A 26,352-nucleotide genomic window follows, 5' to 3' on the forward strand; every position below is an offset into this window, starting at 1 on the left:
CACCATTGATTTATGGTCATCTTTTCTCAAGACTAAACATGCCCAGTTTTGTAATCTTTCTTTGTAGATCAGGTTTTCTAAACCTTTTACAATCTTTGTTGCTCTCCTGTGTGTTCACTCCAATTTATCCACATTGTTCTTAAATGGTGGCACCCAAAATAGGACATCTACTTCCTATGTTTCACGTATAATGCTCCCATTAATACACCCCAAAATATTAGCTTTTTTTACAACTACCATCATAATTGACTTATATTCAATTTGTGATCCACTGTAACCCCCAAATCCTTTTCTGCAGTACTACCACCTAACCATTTATTCCTTATTTTGTGTTTGTGCATTTGATTTTTTTCCTTCCTAAATGTAGTACTTTGCACTTGTCCTTATTAAATTTCATCTTGTTGATTTCAGACCAATTCTTCAGTTTGTCAAGGTAGTTTTGAATTTTAGTTCTGTCCTCCAAAATGCTTGCAACCCTTCGCAGCTTGGTGTCATCCACAGACTTTATTAGCACACTCTCCACTCCATTGTCTGAGTCATTAATGAAAATGTTGACTAATACCAGACCCAGGACAGAACCCTGTTGGGAGCCCACTAGATCTGTCTTTCCAGTTTGATGCCAAACCATCAAAAGGCTTACTAAAATCAAAATGTCAAGTCTGTTTCTCTCCCCCACAATCCAGTAGACCAGTAAGCCTGTAAAAGAAGGAAATTAGGGTTGGTTTGGCATGATTTGTTATTGATAAATTCATGTTGGGTATTACTTATTATCCTCTAGATGCTTACAAATTGTTTTAATAATTTTATTCCAGTATTTTTCCAGGTATAAAAGTTAGGCTGACAGGTCTCTAATTCCCCAGGTCCTATGTTCCCCTTTTAAAGCTAGGTACTGTAGTTTCCCTTCTCCCTCTTGTACCACATCGGTCTTCTATGAATTCTCAAAGACAATTGCCAATGGTTCCAAGATTGCTTCAGCAAGTTCCTTAAATACACTAGCATGAATTTTGTTAGGCCCTGCTGCCTTGAATACATTTAACTTATTTGAATGTTCTTTAACATGTTCTTTCCTTATTCTGGCTTATGTTCCTTCTTCCTTGTTATAAATATTAATTATGGTAACAATTAACCCTTCTGGTCACAATTAACCCTTTTAGTGAAGACTGAAGCAAATTAGGCATTAAACACCTCAGCTGCCTTGGTGTCATCAGTTATTAGCTCTCCTTCCCTGCTTAAGTAGTGGACCTACACTTTACATTAGAAGCAAGAGAGAGGATTTATAGAATCTCCTCTTATTGCCTCTGTATCCCTTGCTAGTTGCAACTCATTTTGTGCCTTTCGCCTTTCAGATTTTGTCCCAACATGCTTGTGCTGTTCTTTTGTACTCACCTGTAACAATTTGCCCATGTTTCCATTTTTTGTAGGATTTCTTTCTCATTTTTCAAGTTACTAAAGAACTCCTAATGCAGCTATATTGGCCTCTTACTGTTCTTCCTACTTTGCTTTGGATCAGAATAGTTTTCTGTTGAGCCTTTAATGTTGTCTCTTTGAGAAACTGCCAGCTCTCCTCTCCCAAACCCGTAGATTTTCTTCCCATGGGACCCTATCTACCAGTTCTGGGTTTGTCATGTATCAGGGTTGGAACGGACCTCAGGAGGTCATCTAGTCCAACCCCCTGCTCAAAGCAGGACCAGTTCGCACTAAATCGTCCCAGCCAGGGCTTTGTCAAGCCTGACCTTAAAAACTTCCTAAGGAAGGAGATTCCACCACCTCCCTAGGTAGCCCATTCCAGTGCTTCACCACTCTACTAGTGAAGAAGTTTTTCCTAATATCCAACCTAAACCTCCCCCACTGCAACTTGAGACCATTACTCCTCATTCTGTCATCTGGTACCACTGAGAACAGTCAAGATCCATCCTCTTTGGAATCCCCTTTCAGACACACCTCTACCTCGATATAACGTGACCCGATATAACACGGTAAAGCAGTGCTCCAGTGGGGCGGGGCTGCGCAGTCCGGTGGATCAAAGCAAGATGGATATAACGCAGTTTCACCTATAAAGCAGTAAGATTTTTTGGCTCCTGAGGACAGCATTATATCGAGGTAGAGGTGTAGTTGAAAGCAGCTATCAAATCCTCCCTCATTCTTCTCTTCTGCAGACTAAACAATCCCAGTTCCCTCAGCCTCTCCTCATAAGTCGTGCTCCAGCCCCCTAATAGTTTTTGTTGCCCTCCACTGGACTCTCTCCAATTTTTCCACATCCTTCTTTTAGTGTGGGGCCCAAAACTGGACACAGTGCTCCAGATGAGGCCTCACCAATGTCGAGTAGAGGGGAATGATCACGTCCCTCGATCTGCTGGCAATGCCCCTACTTATACAGCCCAAAATGTCGTTAGCCTTGGCAACAAGGGCACACTGTTGCCTCATATCCAGCTTCTTGTCCACTGTAGGTCCTTTTCTGCAGAACTGCTGCCCAGCCATTCGGTCCCTAGTCTGTAGCAGTGCATGGGATTCTTCCATCCTAAGTGCGGGACTCTGCACTTGTCCTTGTTGAACCTCATCAGATTTCCTTTGGCCCAATCCTCTAATTTGTCTAGGTCACTCTATCCTGTCCCTACCCTCCAGCATATCTACCACTCCTCTAAGTTTAATGTCATCTGCAAACTTGCTGAGGGTGCAGTCCATGCCATCCTCCAGATCATTAATGAAGATATTGAACAAAACCGGCCCCAGGACTGGCCCTTGGGGCACGCCACTTGATACCGGCTGCCAGCTAGACATGGAGCCATTGATCACTACCGGTTGAGCCCAACAATATAGCCAGCTTTCTATCCACCTTATCGTCCATTCATCCAGCCCATACTTCTTTAACTTGCTGTCAAGTTTTGTCTGCTTTTTTAAAAGTCCATTGTCCTTATTCAGCTGATCACTCTTTTCTTTCCTTAGTCATGAAATGGTTGATTTCATGATTCACTTTCAGCGAAATTGCCTTTCACTGTCAGATTCACAACCAATTCCTGTGTTAGTCAAAATCAGGTCTAAAATGGGTGTCCCATGGTTATTTCCTCCAATTTTTTATCCTCCAGGAAATGTTCCAAGAACTGCTCAACCCAAATAAGAATATTGAGGGGAGCAATTAAGGAACTAGATCTGTACCTCTGACAGAGCCCATTGTAATACAGACTTGATGTTTAAGGGTCTTAAATCCTGGTCCACTTCTGAACTATCGAGTGCTGTAGGCAAGAGTGCTCTTAACCATCAGTGGCTGGCAACAAGTGCAATCCTCCCATTTGGATGTGGCCCTTATGACAATTATGTATCGATTACCTCTATTAAAGTCATACAACGAAGCATTCATCATGCAAAAAACATATTGGAACACTGCGCTTCTCTGGATTAAGTGCCAGTAAACTTCCTAGTGCAATTCAAGATGTTGAGCACTAAATTGTTGAGACCTTTCTCCCTTTTCAGTTTACTCAATGCTATATTGAATGATTTGGAGCTGTTTGTAGGTTTGTTAGCAATAGTGCCTGCAATTTGTAGTGTGTTAATTGGTTTATATTTGCAACGAAAGTATTGAGTCTTACTTTGTGGGCAAAACAAGTGCAGTGAAACCATTAACTTTGATCTCTACCCATGAAAATGCTGTAAGTTGTAACATGATCCCTGGATTTAGGGTATCCCTGGAGATAGAGAGACTCAAGCTGCAGCTGATCCCCCTCAGGCAGCAAGCACCGGTGCTTCTCAATCTTCAGCAGTGGCAGCAGCGGCAGCAACCACAACTACGACTACTAGTTCTTCAGGAGGTAAGATGGTCTTGTGTTTATGGGTAGCTGTTAAGCAATCTCTCTGTACTAGATGTTTAAATAGTGGGTTTAAATTCATGAGGCTTTTCAAAGTGAGACACAAAAGAGCAGCAGAACTTGCTTGGAGGAAACACTTGTGGGTGGGTAGATCTGTAATGTTCCTTTTTATTGTCCCCTCTCCACAAATTCCCAAACACCACTGTTGGTTTTATACCCACTCTGATCCAATATGTGTGGTTTTAAGTTTCTGAGATCACAGCTATGGACAACTTCATATTTCCCCAACCTCACCTCTGGCTTCTTACTGTCTAGAATTAGAGTTGTAGCAGTACATCACTTCAAAACTTCCTCACTTGTAACCCCAGAGTATTACCTTTAATTTATAAAGGGGTCCATTTTTGTATTGCCTACTATAATAGGCAACCCTGCTTGTGGCCACCTGAAATTTTTAAACTTATTAGTAAGCTCTTTGGGGCTCTTTCTGTTTGTACAGTGCCTAGCACAACGGGGGCCTGGTCCATGACCAGGGCTCCTAGGCACTACTGTAATAGAAATAATAATCAGGGTCCTCAAACTCAAAATGTGGCAAATACTCTTAAGTAGGTGATCTGTGAGAGCCTCCCCTCTCTTGCACCCACAACAGTGGTACATGGAAAATCAGTGTTGAGAAAATAAAATGGTATATTTCCTTTTTTTTAATGTAGTAAATGTCTTCTCAGTGCAACTCAATTTTCAATCTTCATCACGGTGTTTTCCTTTTTATTGTCCCCTCTCCACCTGTTCTGCATATGTTACTTGATCCTCGGTTGCTTTGCTTCCAGTGATGTGCCTTTCTAGCTAGTGACTCCAGTTTGTCCTCCTGTGCAGTACCCAACCCTAATAGAAGCAGCTAGACTGGCTCCACTATTTCTGGCTTCTCCATGCCTCCAGCTGTTTTCAAAGAGGCCTATAGAAGTAGCTGGAAACAAAGCCAGCACTACATGTTCACCCAGCTCTTAATCAGCTGCCATGAAATGCTCTGTGGGCCATCTCAGTTTGGGCTCTGCTGTACACAGACCACTCTTTTGGGTAAGCCTTTGAGGGTGCATGGGAAGAGGACCTGTTGATGAATATCATTGTACCCCCCTCAGATATACTACCTCACAGCAGCAGAAAGCTTTGGAGTTTTCTGCAGGGGACCCACCAGTCCAGCTACTAAGTTCAGAGGACTCAAACTTGCCTTAACATAAGCATTTAACAAGTACCTATCATGTTCATTAAATGCAATGTGGTTGCAAAGTTACACTGTCAAGTATAAAGCTTCAAACATTACTTTTCAAAGGAGCCCCTATAGTTTCTTCTGCATACTTTTGAAAAGTTTGAGCTGTTTGGAGACACTTAAGGGAGTGCACATGCTTCATCGGGAAGGTGGCAAAAGGAGTAACACTTGGAATTGGCACTCCCAAAATGAAATCTAGTGTGAGGAGGTGGAGAGTGTCAGTAAGTGTGTCAGCTCATTGCTATTGCTTGTCCTTCATACTTCAGTGAATGCTAAAAATAAACTAAATTGTCTGCTACATTTTTGTCATTGTAATGACAAGTTTGCTTTAAATTCTGCCTTTTTTGTGTGTACCAGAATAAAACTACACCCGTGCTGCATATTACAAAGGCTTTTGCTGCTGCTTTGCATTTTTATCTTTCAGATGTGGATATTTGGGAGGGAGTTATATGGTTCACAGACACCAATTTTTTGACCTCCCCTAGGTTAGCAGAAACATCTGTTTTCCCAGTGTGAATCATCCTGCCCTTTATCTAAAAAGCAAAATAAAGTGTTGTATGCTTGTTAAAATTAATTCTGCTACGAATTATACAGAATGGAAAACGACCCTTGGAATCTTATGTTCTGCTCTTTAAAAGGTTAGATGTTAGTCTTTATTTGAGGTGATACATTTTCATTACTGTTCATGGGTGGTTGGAAAGTAACAGTTCAATCTGTGAAGGGGTGGGGAAGCCTCTTAAAAGACTTTAAGAGGCTGGTCCCAAAGAGGCTGAACATTTTGTCCGCTTTTACTTGATCTCAGCAATTCAGCTGCAGTGGTCTTCACATTAGCTCTTCAGTCACCATCTCATTGGGGTTTGAGACACCGCTTGTAAAGCCACAAGATCCTTTGAACTTGTATATTTTGCTTTATCCTTTTGTATTACATTTTACTTTTTAAACTGTAACACTGTGAAATTAGTCCCCAACAAGCACCACCTTAGGCCTTAAGAGACCAAAGTCTGCTTTTATTTTTGTTTAAAGTCATGTTCTAAATTCTTGCGCAATGTTGCTTGACATTCTCTTAAACTGAAGTTTTCTGTGTAGAGCCACAGAGCAGGAGCCGTGTGATTATTGGTGAGGCAAGCTTTGCTACCGTTTCACTGGTGCACCTCCTCCCTAAGAGAGGGGCCACTTCTATGGGTGAGACAGGTCCTGCTGCCAAGCCCACTCCTTTGTCTGAGCCTGTCCGTAATAAGGCCATTATGAATATTGTACACTTCGAAGACTTGAGTCACCTTGAAAGGAATTTCACATTACCCTCCAATTGTGAAACTTCAGCTAATCCAGTTTTTTTCCTTCTAATATATATTGTTGGTCTCATTTACAGAAGCCACTGTAGTAACTTCTTTGCTTTTTTTCTTAAGTGTATAACTCTTTATATTGCAGGACATCCACTTGAATTTTTACGAAATCAACCTCAGTTCCAGCAGATGAGACAAATTATTCAGCAGAATCCTAATCTGCTGCCAGCATTGCTACAGCAGATAGGACGGGAAAACCCCCAGCTACTGCAGGTGACTTAAGCACCATGGGATAACGTGTCTAGATCAGGCAAGGGCGCTTTAATGTATCAATACTAGCAATGTGCCCTCTTATTTTTGGGGTGTGTGAAACAATTTTATGACTGGAAAGTACTAGGATGGAGGCTTTCCTTCTGCACCTCGCCCAATTTGGCCACAAACCAACGTACTAGATACTGTCTCAGAGTTCATAGAATCATAGAAGATTAGGCTTGGAAGAGACTTCTGGAGGTCATCTAGTCCAACCTCCTGCTCAAAGCAGGACCAACACCAACTGAATCATCCCAGCCAGGGCTCTGTCAAGCTGGGCCTTAAAGACCTCATCTCCCTAGGTAACCCATTCACCACCCTCCTAGTGAAATAGTGTTTCCTAATATCCAACCTAGACCTCCCCCACTGCAACTTGAGACCATTGCTCCTTGTTCTGTCATCTGCCACCACTGAGAACAGCCGAGCTCCATCCTCTTTAGAACCCCCTTCAGGTAGTTGAAGGCTGCTATCAAATCCCCCCTCACTCTTCTCTTCTGCAGACTAAACAATCCCAGTTCCCTCAGCCTCTCCTCGTAAGTCATATGCCCCAGCCCCTGATCATTTTTGTTGCCCTCCGCTGGACTGTCTCCAATTTGTCCATATCCTTTCTGTAGTGGGAGGCCCAAAACTGGATGCAATACTAGAGATGTTGCCTCACCAGCGCCAAATAGAGGGGAATAATCACTTCCCTCTATCTGCTGGCAATGCTCCTACTAATGCAGCCCAAGATGCTGAGTCACTGTCCTTAAATCCTTAAGATATGCTTGCAAATTCTGCTAGTTTTCATTTTCTTTACCATCTCTCAAATTATAAGTGTGGTGAGTGGAGTGGGAAGGAAGAAATCAAACTTTTTTAGAGAAGGGGAGCTATTGAGACTCAACTGAATTAGGATCATATGTTAGAAATAGACGGTAGGTATTCCTATAGTCGTATCTGTGACAAGTTAAGCTTCCTCAGTAGCTGTCTTTTTGGCCAGTGAGAATAATGGAGAAACAGCCTTAGTTCCTGCACAGAATGCAGGACAGATTATTTCCTTTATACGGGATGCAGAGTTTGTAAGGGAGTAAGGAGGTAGCTGCAACTTGACTCTGGTAACGATAATGGCGTCTCTTCTCAGTCAGAACCTGCCAAGCATTATTCTCAAAATTAACCAGGCTTCTGTAATATTTCTCTAGACCACAAAGTTCACTGCAACTAGAAACTTTTAGTTGCCGGTTGGCAGGACTGAACATGCTTTATTTCAGTGTATTGCTTCCTTTTGTTCTCCCATGCACCACAGCAAATCAGCCAACATCAGGAGCATTTTATTCAGATGTTAAATGAGCCAGTTCAGGAGTCTGGTGGTCAAGGAGGAGGTGGCGGTGGTGGCAGTGGAGGAGTAGCAGAAGCTGGAAGTGGTCAGATGAACTACATTCAAGTAACACCTCAGGAGAAAGAAGCTATAGAGAGGGTAAGCCACCTTTTTAGGTTTAAAATACTTTACGTGCTCTTGCTATCTTTTTTTTTTTTTCTCTCCCAAGATTAGGCATTGTGCAGGTGAAAACCTGCACTGAAGCTGTATGTGAAGTTGATATCTTACTGCTGTGAATCATCTTAATTTTCCAGTATAAGATTTACAAGCTGTTGTAGTCTTTGCCTGGTGGAAATCATGTCCTTGCTGTAAGGCCATTGCTTCCCAACCTCTTCTGGAACCTGCCTTTTTAGAAGACAAGCTTAAAAGGCCATGCAGTTGCAATCACAACACTACAGTTTGAAGTGGCCATGGGTCCACTGTGCACATGCATAACTGAATGAGAAGAATAGAGTCCTATTCAGGAAGAGGATAAAACGAGTTCCTTTGAATGATAGCTCATATCGATTCCAATTAGGTGTGCACATGCCACGTGCACAGTCGTCGGAAAGGTTTTTCCCCTAGCAGCACCCATCGGGTCGGCTGTGGAGTCCCCTGGAGTGGTGCCTCCATAGCACTCTATATAGACCCTGCTGACCTGGCACCTCCTCAGTTCCTTCTTTACTGCCAGTGACAGTCGTTGGAACTGTGGTGTCTTGCTCAGCAGGCTTGTACGTTTCCCTAGAGCTGTTTACTTAGTGTTTGTTTTCCTTAGTTAGTTGTTAGTGTAGTGTTAATAGTTCACTGTCGAAAGTGAGGGGGTTCTCCTTCAGCCCGACCGTGCTCTCGCTGGGGACTCAGGGCATGCTTCTGTCCCAGGGGTTCAAACCCTTCAAGTCCTGCAACAAGCCTATGCCAACGGGCGACCCCCATGACAATTGCTTGAAGTGTCTCGGGGAAATATATCAGGTGGATAAGTGCAGGATTTGCAAAGGGTTTCACCCAAGAAAGGAGGAGCAGGACTTTAGGCTGAAGCAGCCCCTCATGGAGTCAGCATTTAGACTGCAACCAGCCTTGGCACGGCAGGATCCGGCACTGAGTGCATCGGTGCATAGTGCCCTGTCAGCGGTGGAGATGGCACTGTGGAAGGACAGAAGAGACCCGCATCACCGCCGCCCTCCAGTGTGGAAACAGTCAGAGATGACTTGGCATTGGTCCCATTACCTGGGTCAGAAGTGGCACCGGAGACAAAGGAGGAGTGGTTCCCTGACTTTGGGACCCAACCCCTCGGAACCGGCCAGTGGGGTGTGTCCCAGGGAGGAGCCCCCAGTGCCGAAAACTTTGGAGCCAGCACCATCAAATTCAGTCCTGGAAGAGGGATCATTGAGTCTGGTGCAATTGGACTCACCGTGTCAGGTGGTGGAGGAGGTACAACTGCCTTCCACCCCAGACGCATTTGAGGCTGCGAGAGACATCATAGATATGAGAGGCCCTTCGCACCAAGCCCCCAATGCCACAGCGTGCGACACTGTCCCGAGAGAGCCTGCAATGCTCCACCCCTCAGCGCCGCCAGGGACGGGGTACCACTTGGAATCCCAGCACTGCTCAGAGTCCTAATCCCCAAGGCAAAGGGGGGGCGGGTCTCTGACCCATTCTAGACCTGCAAGGACTCAACAAATTCGTGGTGAAGTTGAAGTTCCATATTGTCTCCCTGAGCATGATTACCTCTTCCCTGGATTCAGGAGACCGGTATGCTGCCCTCAACATGAGACGTACTTTCACACAGCCATTCACCCCATGCACAGGTGATTTCTAAGGTTTGTTGTCAACCACAAACACTGTCAGTTCATGGTCCTCCCATTCAGTCTGTTGCCAGCCCCCTGAGTTTTCACCAACTGCATGTCAGTCGTAGCAGCCTTCCTTCTCAAGAGACAGGTGCAGGTATACCCCTACCTCGAGTGGCTGCTCAGGAGGCACACTAGGGAGCAGGTGGAATCTCAGGCCTGGTTCATCAGATCCACTTTCGAGAGACTGGGCCTCCTCAATGTGAACAAGTCAACCTTGTCTCTGACCCAGAGAATAGAGTTCATCGGAGCAGTGCTGGACTTGGTGCAGGCAAGAGCATTTCTGCTGGAGACACAATTCCAAGCCATGTCAAACATTGTTCAAGGCCTCAGGCAATTCCCAACCACTACTGCAAGAGGTTGCCTACATCTCCTTGGCCACATAACAGCCTGCACGTAGGTAGTCCAGCGTGCCAGGCTGAGGCTCAGACCCCTGCAAGCGTGGCTTGCGTCGGCCTATCGCCTGGGACACGGCAACCTGGTCTTAGTAGTGATGGTACCAGAGCACATACTTGAGTCCCTCCAGTGGTGGCTTGATGGTGTGCGAAGGAGTCCCCATCCACAGCCCTCCTTGTCCCTAGTAATGGACGTTCGGCTCTGGGTTGGGGTGCGCATTTGGGGGATCTACAAACGCAGGGCCTATGGTCTCGGGACGATCTCTCTCTTCATATCTACATCAATGACCTCAGGGCGGTACACCTAGCATGCCAAACTTTTTGCGCCTGGCCGCAAGGCCAGTGCATGGCAGTGAGGATGAACCAACACCACTGCCATGTTTTACATGAACACACAGGGTGGAACCCATTCCTTCCCCCCCCCGTATCGAGAAGCCCTCAGGCTCTGAGAGTTCTGCATAGGACGCTTCCAGGTGAACGGAGTGGGCTATCTCCCAGGGGCTCAGAACGACCTGGCAGTCCATCTCAGCAGATTGTTCCACAATCACAAATGGTCCGTCCATCCGGAAGTCATACACGCCATCTTCCAAAGGTGGGGGTTTCCCTAGGTCAACCAGTTTTCCACCTGCAGCAACAGGAAGTGCCCGATGTTCTGCTCCTTCCAGAATCACAGCCCGGGCTCGGTCACGGATGTGTTTCTTCTATCCAGGGGAGGCTGCCTGTTGTATGGTTTTTCCCCATTCCCTCTGGTGCACACGGTACTTCTCAAGGTCCGCAGGGACCTTGAGGGGAGGTAATCCTGGTGGCCCTGGCATGGCCTTGACAACGCTGATACATCACGCTCTTGGAACTGTCAGTGGACACCCCGATTGTGTTGCCACTCGACCCTGACCTAATCACTCAAGATCACAGTCGCTTACTCCACCCAGACCTCAGGTCTCTCCATCTCACAGCTTGGAAGCTTCAAGGTTAAACCCCATGGAACTTCTATGCTTGGAACCGGTAACAGAGGTCCTACTTGGCAGCAGGAAATCATCCACTTAGCTAGATAAGTGGAAAAGGTTCACCTGCTGGTGTGCCCAGCATCACACCCCTCCAATCCAGGTGCCTATACCACTCATCCTAGAGTACCTCCTACACCTAAAACAACAAGGCCTGGCAACGTCGTCCATTAAGGTACACCTCGCTGCTATTTCAGCCTTCCACCCAGGAGTATCTGGACACTCCATATTTGCCAACCCCACAGGGGGACGTTTTCTCAAGGGCCTGGAATGCCTCCATCTGCAGATTAGATGGCCAGTTCCTGTGTGGGACCATAACTTGGTGGTCTCCTATCTAATGGGGCCCTCGTTTGAACTGGTGGCAACTTGCTTCCTCCTCTATCCTACAAGGTAGCTTTTCTGATCGCCGTTACCTCAGCACAAAGGGTGTCTGAGTTGACCCACCTTACACGGTCTTCCACTAAGCCGTTCAGAAAGTCAAACCAGCTATTCATAGTCATGGCATCTGCACGTACTATGAGTTAGCCAAAATCCCAGCTCCAGCACTTACGGCACACTCTACAAGGGCACAGGCCTCATCGTCGGCATTCCTGGCTCAAGTCCCAATCCAAGAAATCCGCAGGACAGTGACTTGGTCCTCGGTGCATATGTTCACCTCTGATTATGCCATCGTCCAGCAAGCTACAGATGACGCAGTATTTGGCAGAGCAGTGTTTCAGTCAGCAATTCCATAACTCGGACCCCACCGCCTAGGTAAGGCTTGGGAGTCACCTAATTGGAATCGATATGAGTAATCACTTGAAGAAAGAACGGTTACTCGCCTTCTCATAACTGTTCTCTGAGATGTGTTGCTCATACCCATTCCAAACCCACCTGCCTTCCCCCTGTCAGAGTAGCCGTCAAGAAGGAACTGAGGGGGTCATATGTAGAGCATTACAGCAGCACCACTCCAGGGGGCTCAGACGACCTGACGTATGCTGTTAGGGGAAAAAACTTTCCAATGACTGTGTACGCAGCGTGCACACACCTGATTGGAACGGATAGGAGCAACACATCTCAAAGAACAACAGTTACAAGAAGGTGAGTAGCCATTCTTTTTTGCAAAAGCTTCAGATACCAATGCTGGAAGTATAATAGTGCTTTGGTAATGTGCAGGGGGAGTGCTTTTTTTGTACCTTAAAATTGATTCCTAAAGTATTCAGACTGGCTCTGAATTTTCACAGGAAGTAGACGAAAGTCACTGCTTAACCCAGTTAGCTGACTGTTTGAATTTTTGCTCTGTAGGTTGCTAAAAATACTAGTAAACATCTAAATAAACTTGCAGATCTGCAAGGCCTGGAAACGTAATGCAGTGAATGCATTAAATTCCACTTGCTGCTCAGTAAAGGTGAAACACATACACATGTAGTAATTTGGAACAAAATGAAACTTGAACAGTTCAGACTAAAATTTGTAGAATAGACTGCGGTTGCATTATTTTGCTAATTAGAAGCGTAGCTGTGGAATTTTGCAGTAGTCACTAGATTGGAGCATTAAAGTGTAAAATGCACAATAATTTTTACCTCTACCTATCAGCACTAAGGAAATAGTTAAATATCTAAATCTGGATTTGTATGTCAAGGGGGTGCTTCCATGCAGTTCTTTTAAAACACAGGTTTTTTTCTATAAATAGTTGCAAAGGAATAATTCCTAGACCTGTCAAGCGATTAAAAAAAATTAATAGAATACCATTTATTTAAATATTTTTTGATGTTTTCTACATTTTCAAATATATTGATTTCAATTACAACTCAGAATACAAAGTGTACAGTGCTCGCTTTATATTTTTTACTACAAATATTTGCATTGTAAACAAAAGAAATAGTATTTTTCAATTCACCTACTACAAGTATTGTAGTGCAATCCCTTTATCATGAAAGTTGAACTTACAAATCATCATAGAATATCAGGGTTGGAAGGGACCTCAGGAGGTATCTAGTCCAACCCCCTGCTCAAAGCAGGACCAACCCCAACTAAATCATCCCAGCCAGGGCTTCGTCAAGCCTGACCTTAAAAACCTCTAAGGAAGGAGATTCCACCACCTCCCTAGGTAACCCATTCCAGTGCTTCACCACCCTCCTAGTGAAAGTTTTTTTCCTAATCTCAAACCTAAACCTCCCCCACTGCAACTTGAGGCCGTTACTCCTTGTTCTGTCATCTGGTACCACTGAGAACAGTCTAGATCCATCCTCTTTGGATCCCTATTTCAGGTAGTTGAAATCCCCCCTCACTCTTCTCTTCTGCAGACTAAACAATCCCAGTTCCCTCAGCCTCTCCTCGTAAGTCATATGCTCCAGCCCCCTAATCATTTTTGTTGCTCTCCGCTGGACTCTCTCCAATTTTTCCACATCCTTCTTGTAGTGTGGGGCCCAAAACTGGACACAGTATTCCAGATGAGGCCTCACCAATGCTGAATAGAGGGGAATGATCACGTCCCTCCATCTGTTGGTGATGCCCCTACTTATACAGACCAAAATGCCGTTAGCCTTGTTGGCAACAAGAGCACACTGTTGACTCATACCCAGCTTCTCATCTACTGTAACCCTTCGGTCCTTTTCTGTAGAACTGCTGCCTAGCCACCCAGTCCCTAGTCTGTAGCAGTGCATGGGATTCTTCCATCCTAAGTGCAGGATTCTGCACTTGTCCTTGTTCAACCTCATCATATTTCTTTTGGCCTAATCCTCCTAATTTGTCTAGGTTCTTCTGTATCTTATCCCTACCCTCCAGCGTATCTACCACTCCTCCCAGTTTAGCGTCATCTGCAAACTTGCTTAGAGTGCAGTCCACGCCATCCTCCAGATCGTTAATGAAGATATTGAACAAAACCGGTCCCAGGACCGACCCTTGGGGCACACCGCTTGATACCGACTGCCAGCTAGACATGGAGCCATTGATCACTACCCGTTGAGCCCAACGATGTAGCCAGCTTTCTATCTACCTTATAGGCCAATAATACATAATTATTGTACAATAATAGAATTATGTACAATACAACCTGCATTCAAAAATAAAACAATGTATAACTTTAGAGCCTACAATTCCTTGTTCAGCCAAATGCTCAAACAAGTTTGTTTGTTTGCAGAAGATAATGCTACCTGCTTCTTGTTTACAATGTCACTTGAAAGTGAGAACAGGTGTTTGCATGGCACTGCTGTAGCCAACATCACAAGATATTTACATGGCAGGTGCGCTAAAGATTCATATGTCCCTTGATGCTTCAACCTCTATTCCAGAGGACGTGTCCATGCTGCTAACGGGTTCTGCTCGATAACGATTCAAAGCAGCGTGGACCGGCGCATGTTCATTTTTATCATCTGAGTCAGATGCCACCAGCAGAAGGTTAATTTTCTTTTTTGGTGGTTTGGGTTCTGTAGTTTCCGCATTGGAGTGTTGCTCTTTTAAGACTTCTGAAATCTGCTCCACGCCTCGTCCCTCTCAGATTTTGGAAGACACTTCAGATTCTTAAATTTTGGGTCGAGTGCTGTAGCTCTCTTTAGAAATTTCATATTGGTATCTTCTTTGCATTTGGTCAGATTTGCAGTGAAAGTGTTCTTAAAATGAACAACTTGCTGGGTCATCATTCGAGACTGCTATAACATGAAATATATAGCAGAATGTGGGTAAAACGGAGCAGGAGACATACAATTTTCCTCCAAGGAGTTGAGTTACAAATGTAATTAACACATTTTTTAAATGGGCATCATCAGCATGGAAGTATGTCCTCTGGAATGGTGGCTGAAGCATTTTTAAATTCATTTTTATGCAGCAAAGGATTAACTCTAGAATAGCTTCAAAACCTCATAAAGAGTGTAACATTTTTCTCCTGTCAGATGCTCAGCACACTCCAGAGCTCAAATGCCTTATGTGGTGTTACCGCTGACGTGCTCCATAGAGGTACACTATGATAAGTCTCTAGATTTAATTAGGGATTGATATCCTCCCCTGGTTAAGAGCACCCAGTGTCTCAGACCAAGTGCTGGTCTGGTATTAATTTAGAATATGTGCAGAAAATCTTGTGACGGAAAACACAAATTCCTTAACCTGACTGACTTATAGCTAGCTAAAATGAAGACCTAAACAGAAGTGTAAAGTGGATAAATCCAGCACGCAGTCTTGTCGATCCAAACCTAATGAAGTAGTCAGAGGTTAATAGTCTTCACAGCAGCAATTGCGCTCGCTCAGTTAAAATCACTCTTTTTGCTATAGTCAGGTTCCACAGTGTCCTTGCATTCTAGACCCTCTTTGCTACTATCTATACTTATTGCTAAAGGCACTGAACTATCATACTATTCATATTTCAAATGTTTTGTGTTGAATGAATTTTAGCTACAGCAGTGCAGCATTCAGCCGCTATTTCCTGGTGCCTGTTTTTAACTTATTACAGCAGTGAAAGCATAGTGATGTGACTTAATGTACTCAGTCAAACTGACATAACCACTTTTTAAATGAGAACTTAATTTGAGGTTACTACAAGAAATCAATTCAATTCAAAATCTCTAGTAAATAAGGGATGGGAAGAGAAGCCTAACTGTGGTCACAACGTTTATTTGAACAAATGACTTAAATGGTGAAATCCTAATATAGTAAACATTCAAGGAGTTTTAATAAACGTATTAGTTTCTAAATGCACCTCTCTTCTTTAGTTAAAGGCATTAGGATTTCCTGAAGGACTTGTGATACAAGCATATTTTGCTTGCGAGAAGAATGAAAACTTGGCTGCCAACTTTCTTCTACAACAGAACTTTGATGAAGATTGAAAGGGAGAGACTTTTTTATCTCACGCTTCACACCAGTGCATTACACTAACTTTGTTCACTGGATTGTTTGGGGGTATTTGGGCTCATATCCACAATACTTGGTGTATGGTATGGGGGGAGGGAGAAGAAAACATAGGAAACAAAGCAAGGATAAATAAAGCATGTCTGCTTTAAATTGGCAGACGCAGCAAATCACACAGTGTAAAATACTATACAACCAAAAATCAGCTTCTGCAGGTATTTAGTTCCTTCTATAAACTGTAGGTTAACTTTTTTTCTAGGTTTTCACTTTTTCTGTACTAGTTCCAGAAACTTAGTGTAATGCCCTGCTTCATGTTTCTTTTTACTTAACATTGGTATTGGAAAATAGCTTTTGCTACCTAGAATCTACAATCTGTATTTCATGGCAACACTGGATAATGGCTTTGTGAAATCTAAAAGAATTGAGCAACTGTAAACATACATGCCAAAATATAGGGGGTTATTTTGCTGCTTCAGATGTATTAAATTTAGTGCAAGAAGCCCATGATTTCATGTTAAATGCTGGATTTAAGAAAAAATGCCTTCAAATGAAAACTCATTTTTGTTATGTTAAAATTTGTTGATCATTGAATTAGACTCCCTTCTAACATGATCTGAGAAGCTGTACACATACAGGCAAACTTATTTTCCTGTTTACGTCTTTTCTTTTTGGGGAAAAAATGATAGCTATCTAATTACTGTTTACTTCAATGTTACGTTGCAGTAAAGGTTTTAAAAACAACCGTTGCATGTTTGGTTTTGATGTATCCCTTTTTGTGAATTGAGCACTTTTTGGTCAGCAAAAAAAAAATGTAAACTTCACTTCTCTCCATTGTAGTGAAATATTTATTTATTAACAAATCAGATTCCACTGTACTTCCTGTTTTATTAAAGTTGTTTCACCAGTACAGCTGGAAGTATTTCAAAACCAGGTATCTAATGTTGTAATACCTTTGCTTTATTTTTTTCATCTTCTGTGACAACGTAGGACCACTCTAAAGCTATTGGCGTTGTATTGCTCTTGAAAGGATTGTAATGTTCCAGGAACTTCTCTTCAGGAAGGACATTGTGTCTATAAATTGCTGTGTGAGGGAATTCAGAACCTGAGAATTAGGCGAACAATCAAGTTATTGCATCCCAAAACATTATGCACACCTACTTTTCCTTCTATTAAAAGTAAGCTCCAATTGTAGAGTTCTGAGTCTTATTTCTTGGTGCCTCGTTGTCAGTTATTTTGAGTGCTGAGCGGCTAATTCAGTGAGCTTCCTTCTTAAGTACATTTTGGCTTGGTAGAGACAACTTTAACTCTGCTGCAGTGCTGAGGAGGAAAATTAATTTTACTTTCTCCAAAAATCTCTTGTACAACACTTTCTGAACATGGTTGAAGATAAGTCATCACTTTTTGGCCATAAAGCAATTATATTTTAACTGTCTAAACTCTGTGTTTAACCTTTGAGCTCTTCATCCTTATTCATCTCTATCTTTAATGGTACAATTCTGACCAGAGGAGGGATTGGGTATGGAATGGGTAGTCAGTATGCTGACTGACCTCATTGTTCACTGTCTACAATGAGTCATGGACCTTGGAAAGAGGATGAGATGGGGAAGAGTAAAACAAAGCTCCCAGCCTGGGATTTTATCTTTGGATTGACTAGTTACACTGTACTAAACCTTTCAGTGCCTAGAATAATGAGCTTCGGGATGCCTGGGGTTTAACTCAACAGAGCTCTGCTGTAGCCTTCAATCATGTTGAGGGTCTTCAGTTTTCTGATGTTTCTTATTCATTCAACTTTCATTGCAACTCCTTAGTGTCTTTCATAATATCCATGAGTGCTAATGCAACAATATGGCAGTGGTATCATGGGCAGCTGTATAGACCTGTAAATAGTTCCAGAATGAACTTTAACCTTTGCAAATTTACAAAATTTAACTTCAGGACTTCAGAAACCAAAACAAATAAACAAAAAACTTCAATACGCTTCAGATAATTTAAGTATAACAGGGTTTCATAAAAAGTTAGTCAAGCTTAGCTCCTTTTACCTGTAGAACATTATCATCTTGAAAATAAGCATTACTGCTAGATCTAGTCAATATAGACTGGTAATACTATGCACCTGAACTAGTGCTGGAAAAATGAGTAAAACTTCTACTGTGGATGCAGGCTGAGACAAATCCCAGCCACTCCTTAGCCGCAGCTGGAAGAAAGGCACATCTCGTATAAGTCAAGTTTTTAAGTAGGTAGCAATATGATGTAAACAAGTCAGCCTTATATTATCTCCTGTTTTCCTTGAAGTAAACGTCCTAGGGCCAGGAACTGTTTATGTGGATAACTGCTGTTCTGCCTTTGCAGATTAATAGGTGTGCTGGACATCTCCAATGAAAAAGGTTCACTCAGTCTCAGCTCTGCTAGTTATGGTTAAAGATGTCCCTAGTCCTCTCTGCTTCCCCTTTCAAATAGCAGGGGTGGTTATTCTTGTCCCAATCGCACATCCTCTCATGGACCTAACTGTAGCCAAAGAGTTTAGAGCGGGGGTGGCCAAACTGTGGCTTGTGTGATGCACGCCTTCCCCCCCGCCCCCATTCTCTGCCCACCGGGAGTGGTGGGGCTAGGGGCTTCTGACAGACAACTGGTGCCTGCTGGGGGGAGGGGGGCACAATGGAAAGGTTTGTGGGGCCCCCTCCACACAGCTGCTGCAGTGGCAAACAGTTGAGAGCTGCAGGGCGGGGCCTCTGCTTTAGCTCCTTGGGGAGAGGCAGCAGCAAAAGCAGCAGCTCCTCCTCCAGCTCCTAGCTGTTCGCTGCTGCCTCCACCCAAGGCACAGCTCACCAGTTCCAGCAGCTGCTGTGCAGGGAGGGGGCCTTGCAGCACCATGTGACCGAGCTGGGCCAGCAAACACTGGCAAAAATTGGGGAGGATGTGACCCCATGTGTCCCTCTCACACTGCCTCTGGTTTCTACCCAGGAGGGCACTGGGGCTTCAGCTCTGCAGGACAGGAGGGGCCTGACCGGTGCACCAGGCTTCTCGAACTTCGGAAGTTTGACTCAGAGTCAGTAAGTTTGGCCACCCCTGGTTTAGAGTGACCTGGTCTCCCCCATCCCCTTTTGGGGGCTTAGGTAAGCAAGTGTGTGGCCAATGTCACTCCTGAAGCTGTCAGATGGTGTGACTAAGTTTTGAAATGAAATCATCCCTTTGGAAAATGAAAAGTTGGATTGTTATGAAACACAATAATGGAAAATGCCTTTGAATTTATTAAACTATCCAAACAACTATTTTTTTTTTTCATTAGCCCATGTCATAATCCCTGAGAGGACATCTGTACAAATGGTTACTGAACTAAGCTGCTACAACCGTGGTCAAGCTCTGTTGCTCATACTTAAGACTAAATAGCAGACAAATAAGAGGACTTGCCAAGGGGGAGAGTGGTTACTAAAGGTGGATTGCAGAGATGCTGGAATACTGAGTGCAAAAAAAAAAGGGGGGGGGTCCTATTCCACATCACCCTATTGATGCCCATTTTCTAAGATGCATGGAAGTGGCCAGTGGAAGAAAAGTTTGAATGGGTAGTAAGGTGCTACCTTTGTAATTGCTGTGAGTTTAGTGCTGTTAGCTAGTTTCTGATTTGTCCAGTTACTGTGCTACATGCATACGAGTCTTTTCTTAGTACTAGGTCAGTCAGGAATAGGAATGTTGAGTCTGACAACCTTGAGCTTGTACTAGAGATAAAATATTAGGCTCGCTCTGAATAGCTTCCCCCTCCTCTGAAATAAGAAATGAACATTGGTTGGGCAAGAGATTAAAACACAAATAATAAGCAATTTAATGCTTCTTTTAACTCAAAATGCACTTTAGTAAAACTGGTATCTGGAAAATCTGTTGTCCACAAATTTTGTTAGGCTCAATCTCCATGCAGATCACTCAATCTTGAGTGGTTTTAGTTGTCAATTTAATAAATAGTACCATCTAAAGTCATGTTATTGCTGTTCACCCCTATCCCTCTGCGTTCTCCCCGACACACTTTCAGTACAGAATAACAATCAAATGTTATTGGTACTAGGAAATCCAGTAGCAAGTGGTGATGTTCAGGGCCTTGTTTCTCCTGCACTGCCGCCCGTGCAGCAATGCTTAGAAGAAGTAGACCATAAAAAGCGTCAAGCCTCTAACTTAAAGGTAATGTGTGAGCAAATCCTCAGTGCCCTCGTGCGGGAGCATCTTTGGAATTCCTATTATCTGAGATAACAAGGATCTCAGGCATGATACGTGAGGGATAGTCATGTATCAAGTAAGTCTTTCAGCCAAACAGCGAGGTGATTTGTTGTGGCCTCCTGGGTGATGGATTCATTGCTGTTTGTTCATTCATTTGAGTTTTAAAGACAGCAGCCTTGGATAAGAAAATGGGTGAATTAATCTATAGTTCATACAGATGAGAATTTTTAGAGCTAGTCATCACTTTCCAAGTTCAGGTGGTGGATTTTTCCAATGAAAAACTTTGAATGGAAATCCCCTGAAAACTTTTTTTGTTCCCTCTGTGTTTTTATGTACTGCAGTATGCAGTGCCACCTGCTGCCAGGGCAGCTAGAGTTACTGCTCCCCTGGGCTGTCATTAGCGGGCTTCAGCTCATGCAGCAGAGGGATGAAGCCATGAGAACAGTGTTCTGGGGAGCTATTTCAGAGCATGTGCTCACTGCTCCTGCTTTTCTAGACCCAGCAGGAAGTAGGAATGTTGCAAAGGTTGAATTATTCTAATTGTCTTGAGTTTTCTACTGTGTGATCATTTGAAAATGAACGCTAAAGGGAGGGTCCTAGGCTGGGGTTGGGTGTTTGGTAAGAAGAGTACTCAGTGTGGAGGGTTGAGGAGTGGAGGGGGAAGTTGGATGGGAGCGATATTCAGAATCTGTTGGATGGCAGAGGTTTCTGAGCTGAGGGGGTTGGTTCTGAGCGGTAAAGAGATTAAGTAGGAAGAGGGGGCTGGGGCATTAATGATGTGAAGGGAAGGGTCTCTGAGGAGTTGCTAAGTCAGCCAAGGGACAGGTCAGTTTAGCAAGCTTGAGTACAGGGGCAAATGGAGTCAACTAATGAATGAGAGTGTGGGTGAAATGTATCTGTGAGGAAAGGTGGCAAGGAGAGAACAGTAAAAGGGTCACAGAAGGATAAAAACCATACGTTACTATATACAGACACATTCTTCGGAGGTCTACTCAATATAATTCCGCCTGGGCTGCTTGTCTGCCAGCGTGACCCGGCTTGGAGAAAAGGAAGCTGACAGGTAAAACGTTCTCTTTCGTTGTGTGAATGTAGTGGTCAGACATTTTTTAACTTGTACTTCCATCCACACACGTCTTTTTAGCTGCTTTTTCGGCTTCTTTACAATTCCTCCCTTTCCTATTTGAGCTGATTGGAGAGGGAGAACCTGGCTAAACAGCACATTTCATGGTCATGCTATTGCTTGTTTTGTTTGTATCTATGGCTAATTTAATTAAATCCCCCCCTTGACAATTCACAGGGTCATGGGTACTATCGAGGGGCTGATCATGCGGAGTTCATTTTGACAGTTCATTCTGTCGGGATTATGGGATACTGGCAAATCTTTAATTCATGACCTGTTGGCACTTGTCTTAAATTCTAAATAATTGTGACCTTCAGAACAGTGCTAAGGAAATTGCTGGAAGTACTTAATCTCAGAAGAGCAGCAGGGTTAAGATAAGAAGTTATCAAAATGCATGAAATGAGGTGCTAAGTAAGCTAATTTTTTGCAATCCCTGTATATGACATGACTCAGTGCTAAGTGAGGGCATAGAAAGCTGCAGTACGCAAGTTTTTTTCCCCATGCCACATGTTTTCAGTGGCCCAAGTAACATGAGAGTTCTCACACGTTGGAGGAAATGTGACCCAAAATAGGAATTTAAGCATGAAGGGATTGCAATATATAGAGAGAAGACTGGCTATTCTGTTTACCTGTCTCATTCCATAGGGTAGTGGGCCTAGATTGCTGTTCAAAATCAAATTAGCTGATTGGCATTCCCAAAACACTTCCTTTACAGTGGGCCAATGCTGTGACTGTTACTGCATTGCATCCTATAGCCTTGGAGAGTGCAAGTTACTGTTTCCAAACTGCTAGAGCTGAGGAGGATGGGGTGACTACCCTCCAGGGGGAAGGACAGCAGCCTCTTGGGTGTATGACACGCTGGCCCTGACGTCGGGCAGGGGTGGGTGAACATTCCAGGGTTCGGTCAGCAAGACAGCTTGCTTAGAGGTTCAAGTCAGATCAGTGCAAAACCCCATAGGGGAGTCTCTCCTGCTGCCATCAAAAATCTCTCAAGAGCCAGCTCCCTACACCACTTAGGGGAGGGGAGGGCTGGCTGGGAGGGAGCTAAGGATGCAAATGAGGGGGATGGGAGATCCATTGGCTACTAGTTGAGTGGACATGAGCCCATATTTTCTAACCTTGTTTAGGAAAAGCAGTTGTATGATCCAAGGAGGATACACAAAACAAGGCCAAGTTTGGGTGCTGCTGCATGGTGCACAGCTCTAGCCTCAGAGGCGGCTGCTTGCCTGCCTTGCAGCGTGCGGAATAAGCATTGCTGCTGTCTAGGAGAAAAGAGGATCTTTGGAAAGAAGGAGTGCAGGATGAGTAACATCTTGTGGGCAGGATCAAATACAGTAAGACTAGGTGCGTCATCGTCTTGTGGTGGGGGGGCGGCAAGGGAGGGGTTACTGCCATCCTCTGTGTATTTCAGTTTAAAATGAAGGAAATTAAAGATGCTCATTAATTTGTGTCAGGTTGATTGTTTTTTAAAGTTGCAGCTTGAAGTTGCTCAGGGTTTGGAATGTTTCACGTGTCCTAGGGTAAATAGATTGGTAGGAAGAGTGCCGGTGCGGTGATAAATTGCAGAATCATACAACATACTTACTTATCACATGGCAATTACCTCAACATATGTGGGGTGTGGGTGTACATACATTTTGAAACCATCTGAGTTGGACTTGCATCCTTATTGTCTATTAAAAGTTACATATGTTTGCAGTTGGCTGTATTGAGCAAATAGTCTGAATGCAATTTTAGTGTGTAATTGTGTGGACTGTTCTTTTGTGGTGTAATGTTATTCCAAATATGAATAAATCTAAGTACAAATAAAACCCCACATGGGATTTCCTGGGAGACAGCCTGGAACTGGGAATGCAGCATTTCACATCTGGGTGAAAGAGATTATTTCATTTCCAGGTTGAGCAAAGGAAATATGAATGTTATTCAACAGATCTGAACAGGCTAAATATTACTGCAATTCTAATTAACTTCCATTCACATGAGAAGTGGTGATAAGTGACGTTCGCATGGCTTGATTTTTGGAATATATTTGTCACTATATTGTTATAGGCATCACCCTGGTAGCATCACCCATATAGTTATTTGCCTGACACTTCCCTTTATGAGATTCTTGTTTTCAGTGGCTTATAACTTTGCAGATTTAAACATTGGCCTTTGGCTGAATATTTGAGGAAATTTTCTGCTAAAACAGTTTGGCCATTTCAGAAGGAGATTAAGGAAAAATCCACTTTTCCAAGTTAATTTTTTTAATAACGATTTTGTTGAGAGGCTCTCGAACATCCACGGTTTTGAACAACAGCTTGACAAATGGGAGGGGTAGGGGTCACCCTGGTGGCTGGAATATGACTTTTGCTGTTCCCTTAAACAACTGCCCAAGTTTGGCCAAGTTATAAGCCTCTGAAAATCTCTACACATGCCCACAAGAGAGCTAGGTAGCTACATTCGCTGAAGATTCCATCTGCTCTGACCATGCACCCTCCCCTCACGGTTCCTAGAACTGACAAGACTGCACATGCACCGTCCCCGACAAAGCATGCTCCAGTTGCTGTAGGCTATAACCTTTTGACAGAAGTTTGGGTTTTTGACTAAAATTGTTCATGCAATGTGTCTGCTTTCCAGGAAAAATTGCCTGAAAACATTTCAATTCAGACACTCTGCTGTGGTGTCTCATGCTCTCCTCTCCTCCAGTGGCCAGGGTCCCCCCAGCCAGATTTTATTTCCCAGGATACTCTGTAGCCATGGGTCTCCCATGATGCACTCCCTCCCCTCAGGAAGAGAGGAGGCCATGATGCATCATGGGACATGTAGTACAACCAGGGAGCTCGGCTATTGAGCAGACTGGGATCATGAGGCACCTATACTACAAGTCCTCTGAAGCACTGCAGCAACATTTCTGAATCAAAATATTTCTGTTTGTTTTTTTGCTGAAAAGTCAAAATGTTCAGGGGGAAATAAGGAATTCTGACCAGCTCTACTTGTAACAGTGACCCTGTTGAGGCTGTTAAGTTTAGAGACTAAAGCAATCTTTGACTGCTTCCCTCCTTCAACACAACCTGCCCTCGTGAACCTCCTTTCCCTAGTTCCTTATGGCCTGACTTTGAGATGCTGATCTCCTACAGCTCTCGCTGCCTTCACTCAGAAATGCAGGTGCTTCACACCTTTGAAAAGCAAGCCACTAGCCCATGACTTGGGAGAGAGTGTATGGATATTATGGATACTTTAGGGTTGTTAGCAGGCAGAAAGCCAAAGTCTGTCCTCAACCAGATGAGAAGTGTGATTGTTGTTTGGTAACGTTCTATAACATTTAACTAGTGTGTCCTGCCCCTTTAAACACATGCTGAACTGCATTCTTTTCAACACCATTAAAGCACTTGGTAATTAATCTTTGTTAAATGGAAAATGACAGTATGGAAAGGAATTTAATTTGGAAGCTTCTAAGAGAGTTATTAAAGAAACAAAACATTAACTGACAATCTCCTATTAATTAAGAACAGCCTGGGAAAAAAATCCAAATGTTGGACCCAAACACAAAGGCAAAAGAAACTATAAACAGCAATTAAACAGTGAAACATGCCTCTCCAATGTGTCTCAGTTCAAAGGACCTCACTCATTTTAGTCCCAAAATTACCTACCACCCACACAAATGTGGGGTCCATGCTAAATTGCATAAACAGATAGCTACCAATGCATTAGCTCCTTTCCTAGCTCTTATAGCACTTTTCATCAGCCAGTCCCAAAGGCCCAGATGCTCAAAGGTACTTGCCATTGAAATCAGTGGCAGTTCTTGAGGATCTGGGCCCAAGCACTTTACAAAGAAGGTCGGTGTATTATCTCTGGTTAACAGATTTTGGGGAAACGGGCAGGGGCAAGAAGTGACTTGCTCAAGGTCACTCAGCGAGCCAGTTGCAGAAGCAGGGATTGAACCTAGGTCTTTGGAGACCCAATACTGCTTTTCCACCTACGTAATTGCTGTAAAAAGAACAGGAGTACTTGTGGCACCTTAGAGACCAATACATTTATTTGAGCATAAGCTTTCATGGGCTAAAACCCACTTCAAGGCTGCATGCAATGGAAAATACAATAGGAACACACACACACACACCCCACCCCACCCCCCATGAAACAATGAGTGTTGCCATACTAACTATAACGAGAGTAATCAATTAAGGTGGGCTATTATCAGCAGGAGAAAAAAAACTTTAGTAGTGATAATTAGGATGGCCCATTTCCAACAATTGCTGAAGTTGCTCCATGGATGTAATATGCTCATGAATGAGAGGGGAGGTTCCATGAATGAGGTGCCCAGGAGACAATCTCTTGGTTAAGTTGTACCCTAAGAAAAAGTCTGAGATGTGTAAGAATAAATTGTTGATTTCTATCAGTTTACCTTATTAGCTCATTTCAAAATACTTTTCTGTGCTATAGTAATGGACCCAAACACTACTGCTTACTCTAATATTAGGACAGTGTCCCTGACCATTAGTTTAGGGTGCTATTGGGTTTACTTAAGGCTCTAGCAAGAAACACCCCTTCCCCTCCTGCGGGAATGCTTGCTGGAGTAAGAATTCATTCACAAGGGCTAGATTGTGCCCTGGTGTGTCACAGTTCTAATTCTTTCCCAGTGCTGCTCCTGGGGCAGCTGCGCTGGCCCCGCTCAGACTCTTTCTAAAAGAATAAGGGGGAGATTTTCAAAGGCACTAACACAGTTAAGGGGCCCAGCTCCCATTGCTTTCAGTGGCAATTGGACACCTACCTGCCATTTATGCCTTTGCAATTCACCCCGAAGCATGTCTAATCCTGAGTCGCTGGAGCTGGGGTCCGTCACACATCCCTGCATAGGCATATCAAGAATATCCAGAGTTGTTCTTACTTCATTTATTTTTTATTCTTTGTATTACCATAGTACCTAGTCATGGACCAGCAGTCGATTGTGCTAGGCACTGCACAAACCCAGGACGAGAAGCCAGTCCCTGCCCTGAGAGCTCACA

At 43.7% G+C, this 26,352-nt stretch overlaps 1 protein-coding gene across 3 annotated transcripts in view; it reads left to right on the top strand.

Annotated features, from left to right (window-relative positions):
- Positions 1–17,232, top strand: part of RAD23B (RAD23 homolog B, nucleotide excision repair protein) — a 65,780-nt gene extending 48,548 nt beyond the window's left edge. For 2 of the 3 annotated variants that reach the window (XM_045020817.1, XM_045020818.1), the window contains exons 7-10: positions 3,674–3,803; positions 6,490–6,617; positions 7,915–8,103; positions 15,906–17,232. In XM_045020817.1, coding sequence (XP_044876752.1) covers positions 3,674–3,803; positions 6,490–6,617; positions 7,915–8,103; positions 15,906–16,019 — 561 coding nt within the window. In that variant the 3' untranslated portion in view covers positions 16,020–17,232. The remainder of the gene's footprint in view (positions 1–3,673; positions 3,804–6,489; positions 6,618–7,914; positions 8,104–15,905) is intronic. The other variant, XM_045020819.1, reaches the window with a different exon arrangement.
- The last annotated feature ends 9,120 nt before the right edge of the window (positions 17,233–26,352 follow it).

The sequence above is a fragment of the Mauremys mutica genome, chromosome 6 (genome assembly GCF_020497125.1).
Source record: "Mauremys mutica isolate MM-2020 ecotype Southern chromosome 6, ASM2049712v1, whole genome shotgun sequence".
NCBI classification, from domain to species: Eukaryota; Metazoa; Chordata; order Testudines; family Geoemydidae; genus Mauremys; species Mauremys mutica.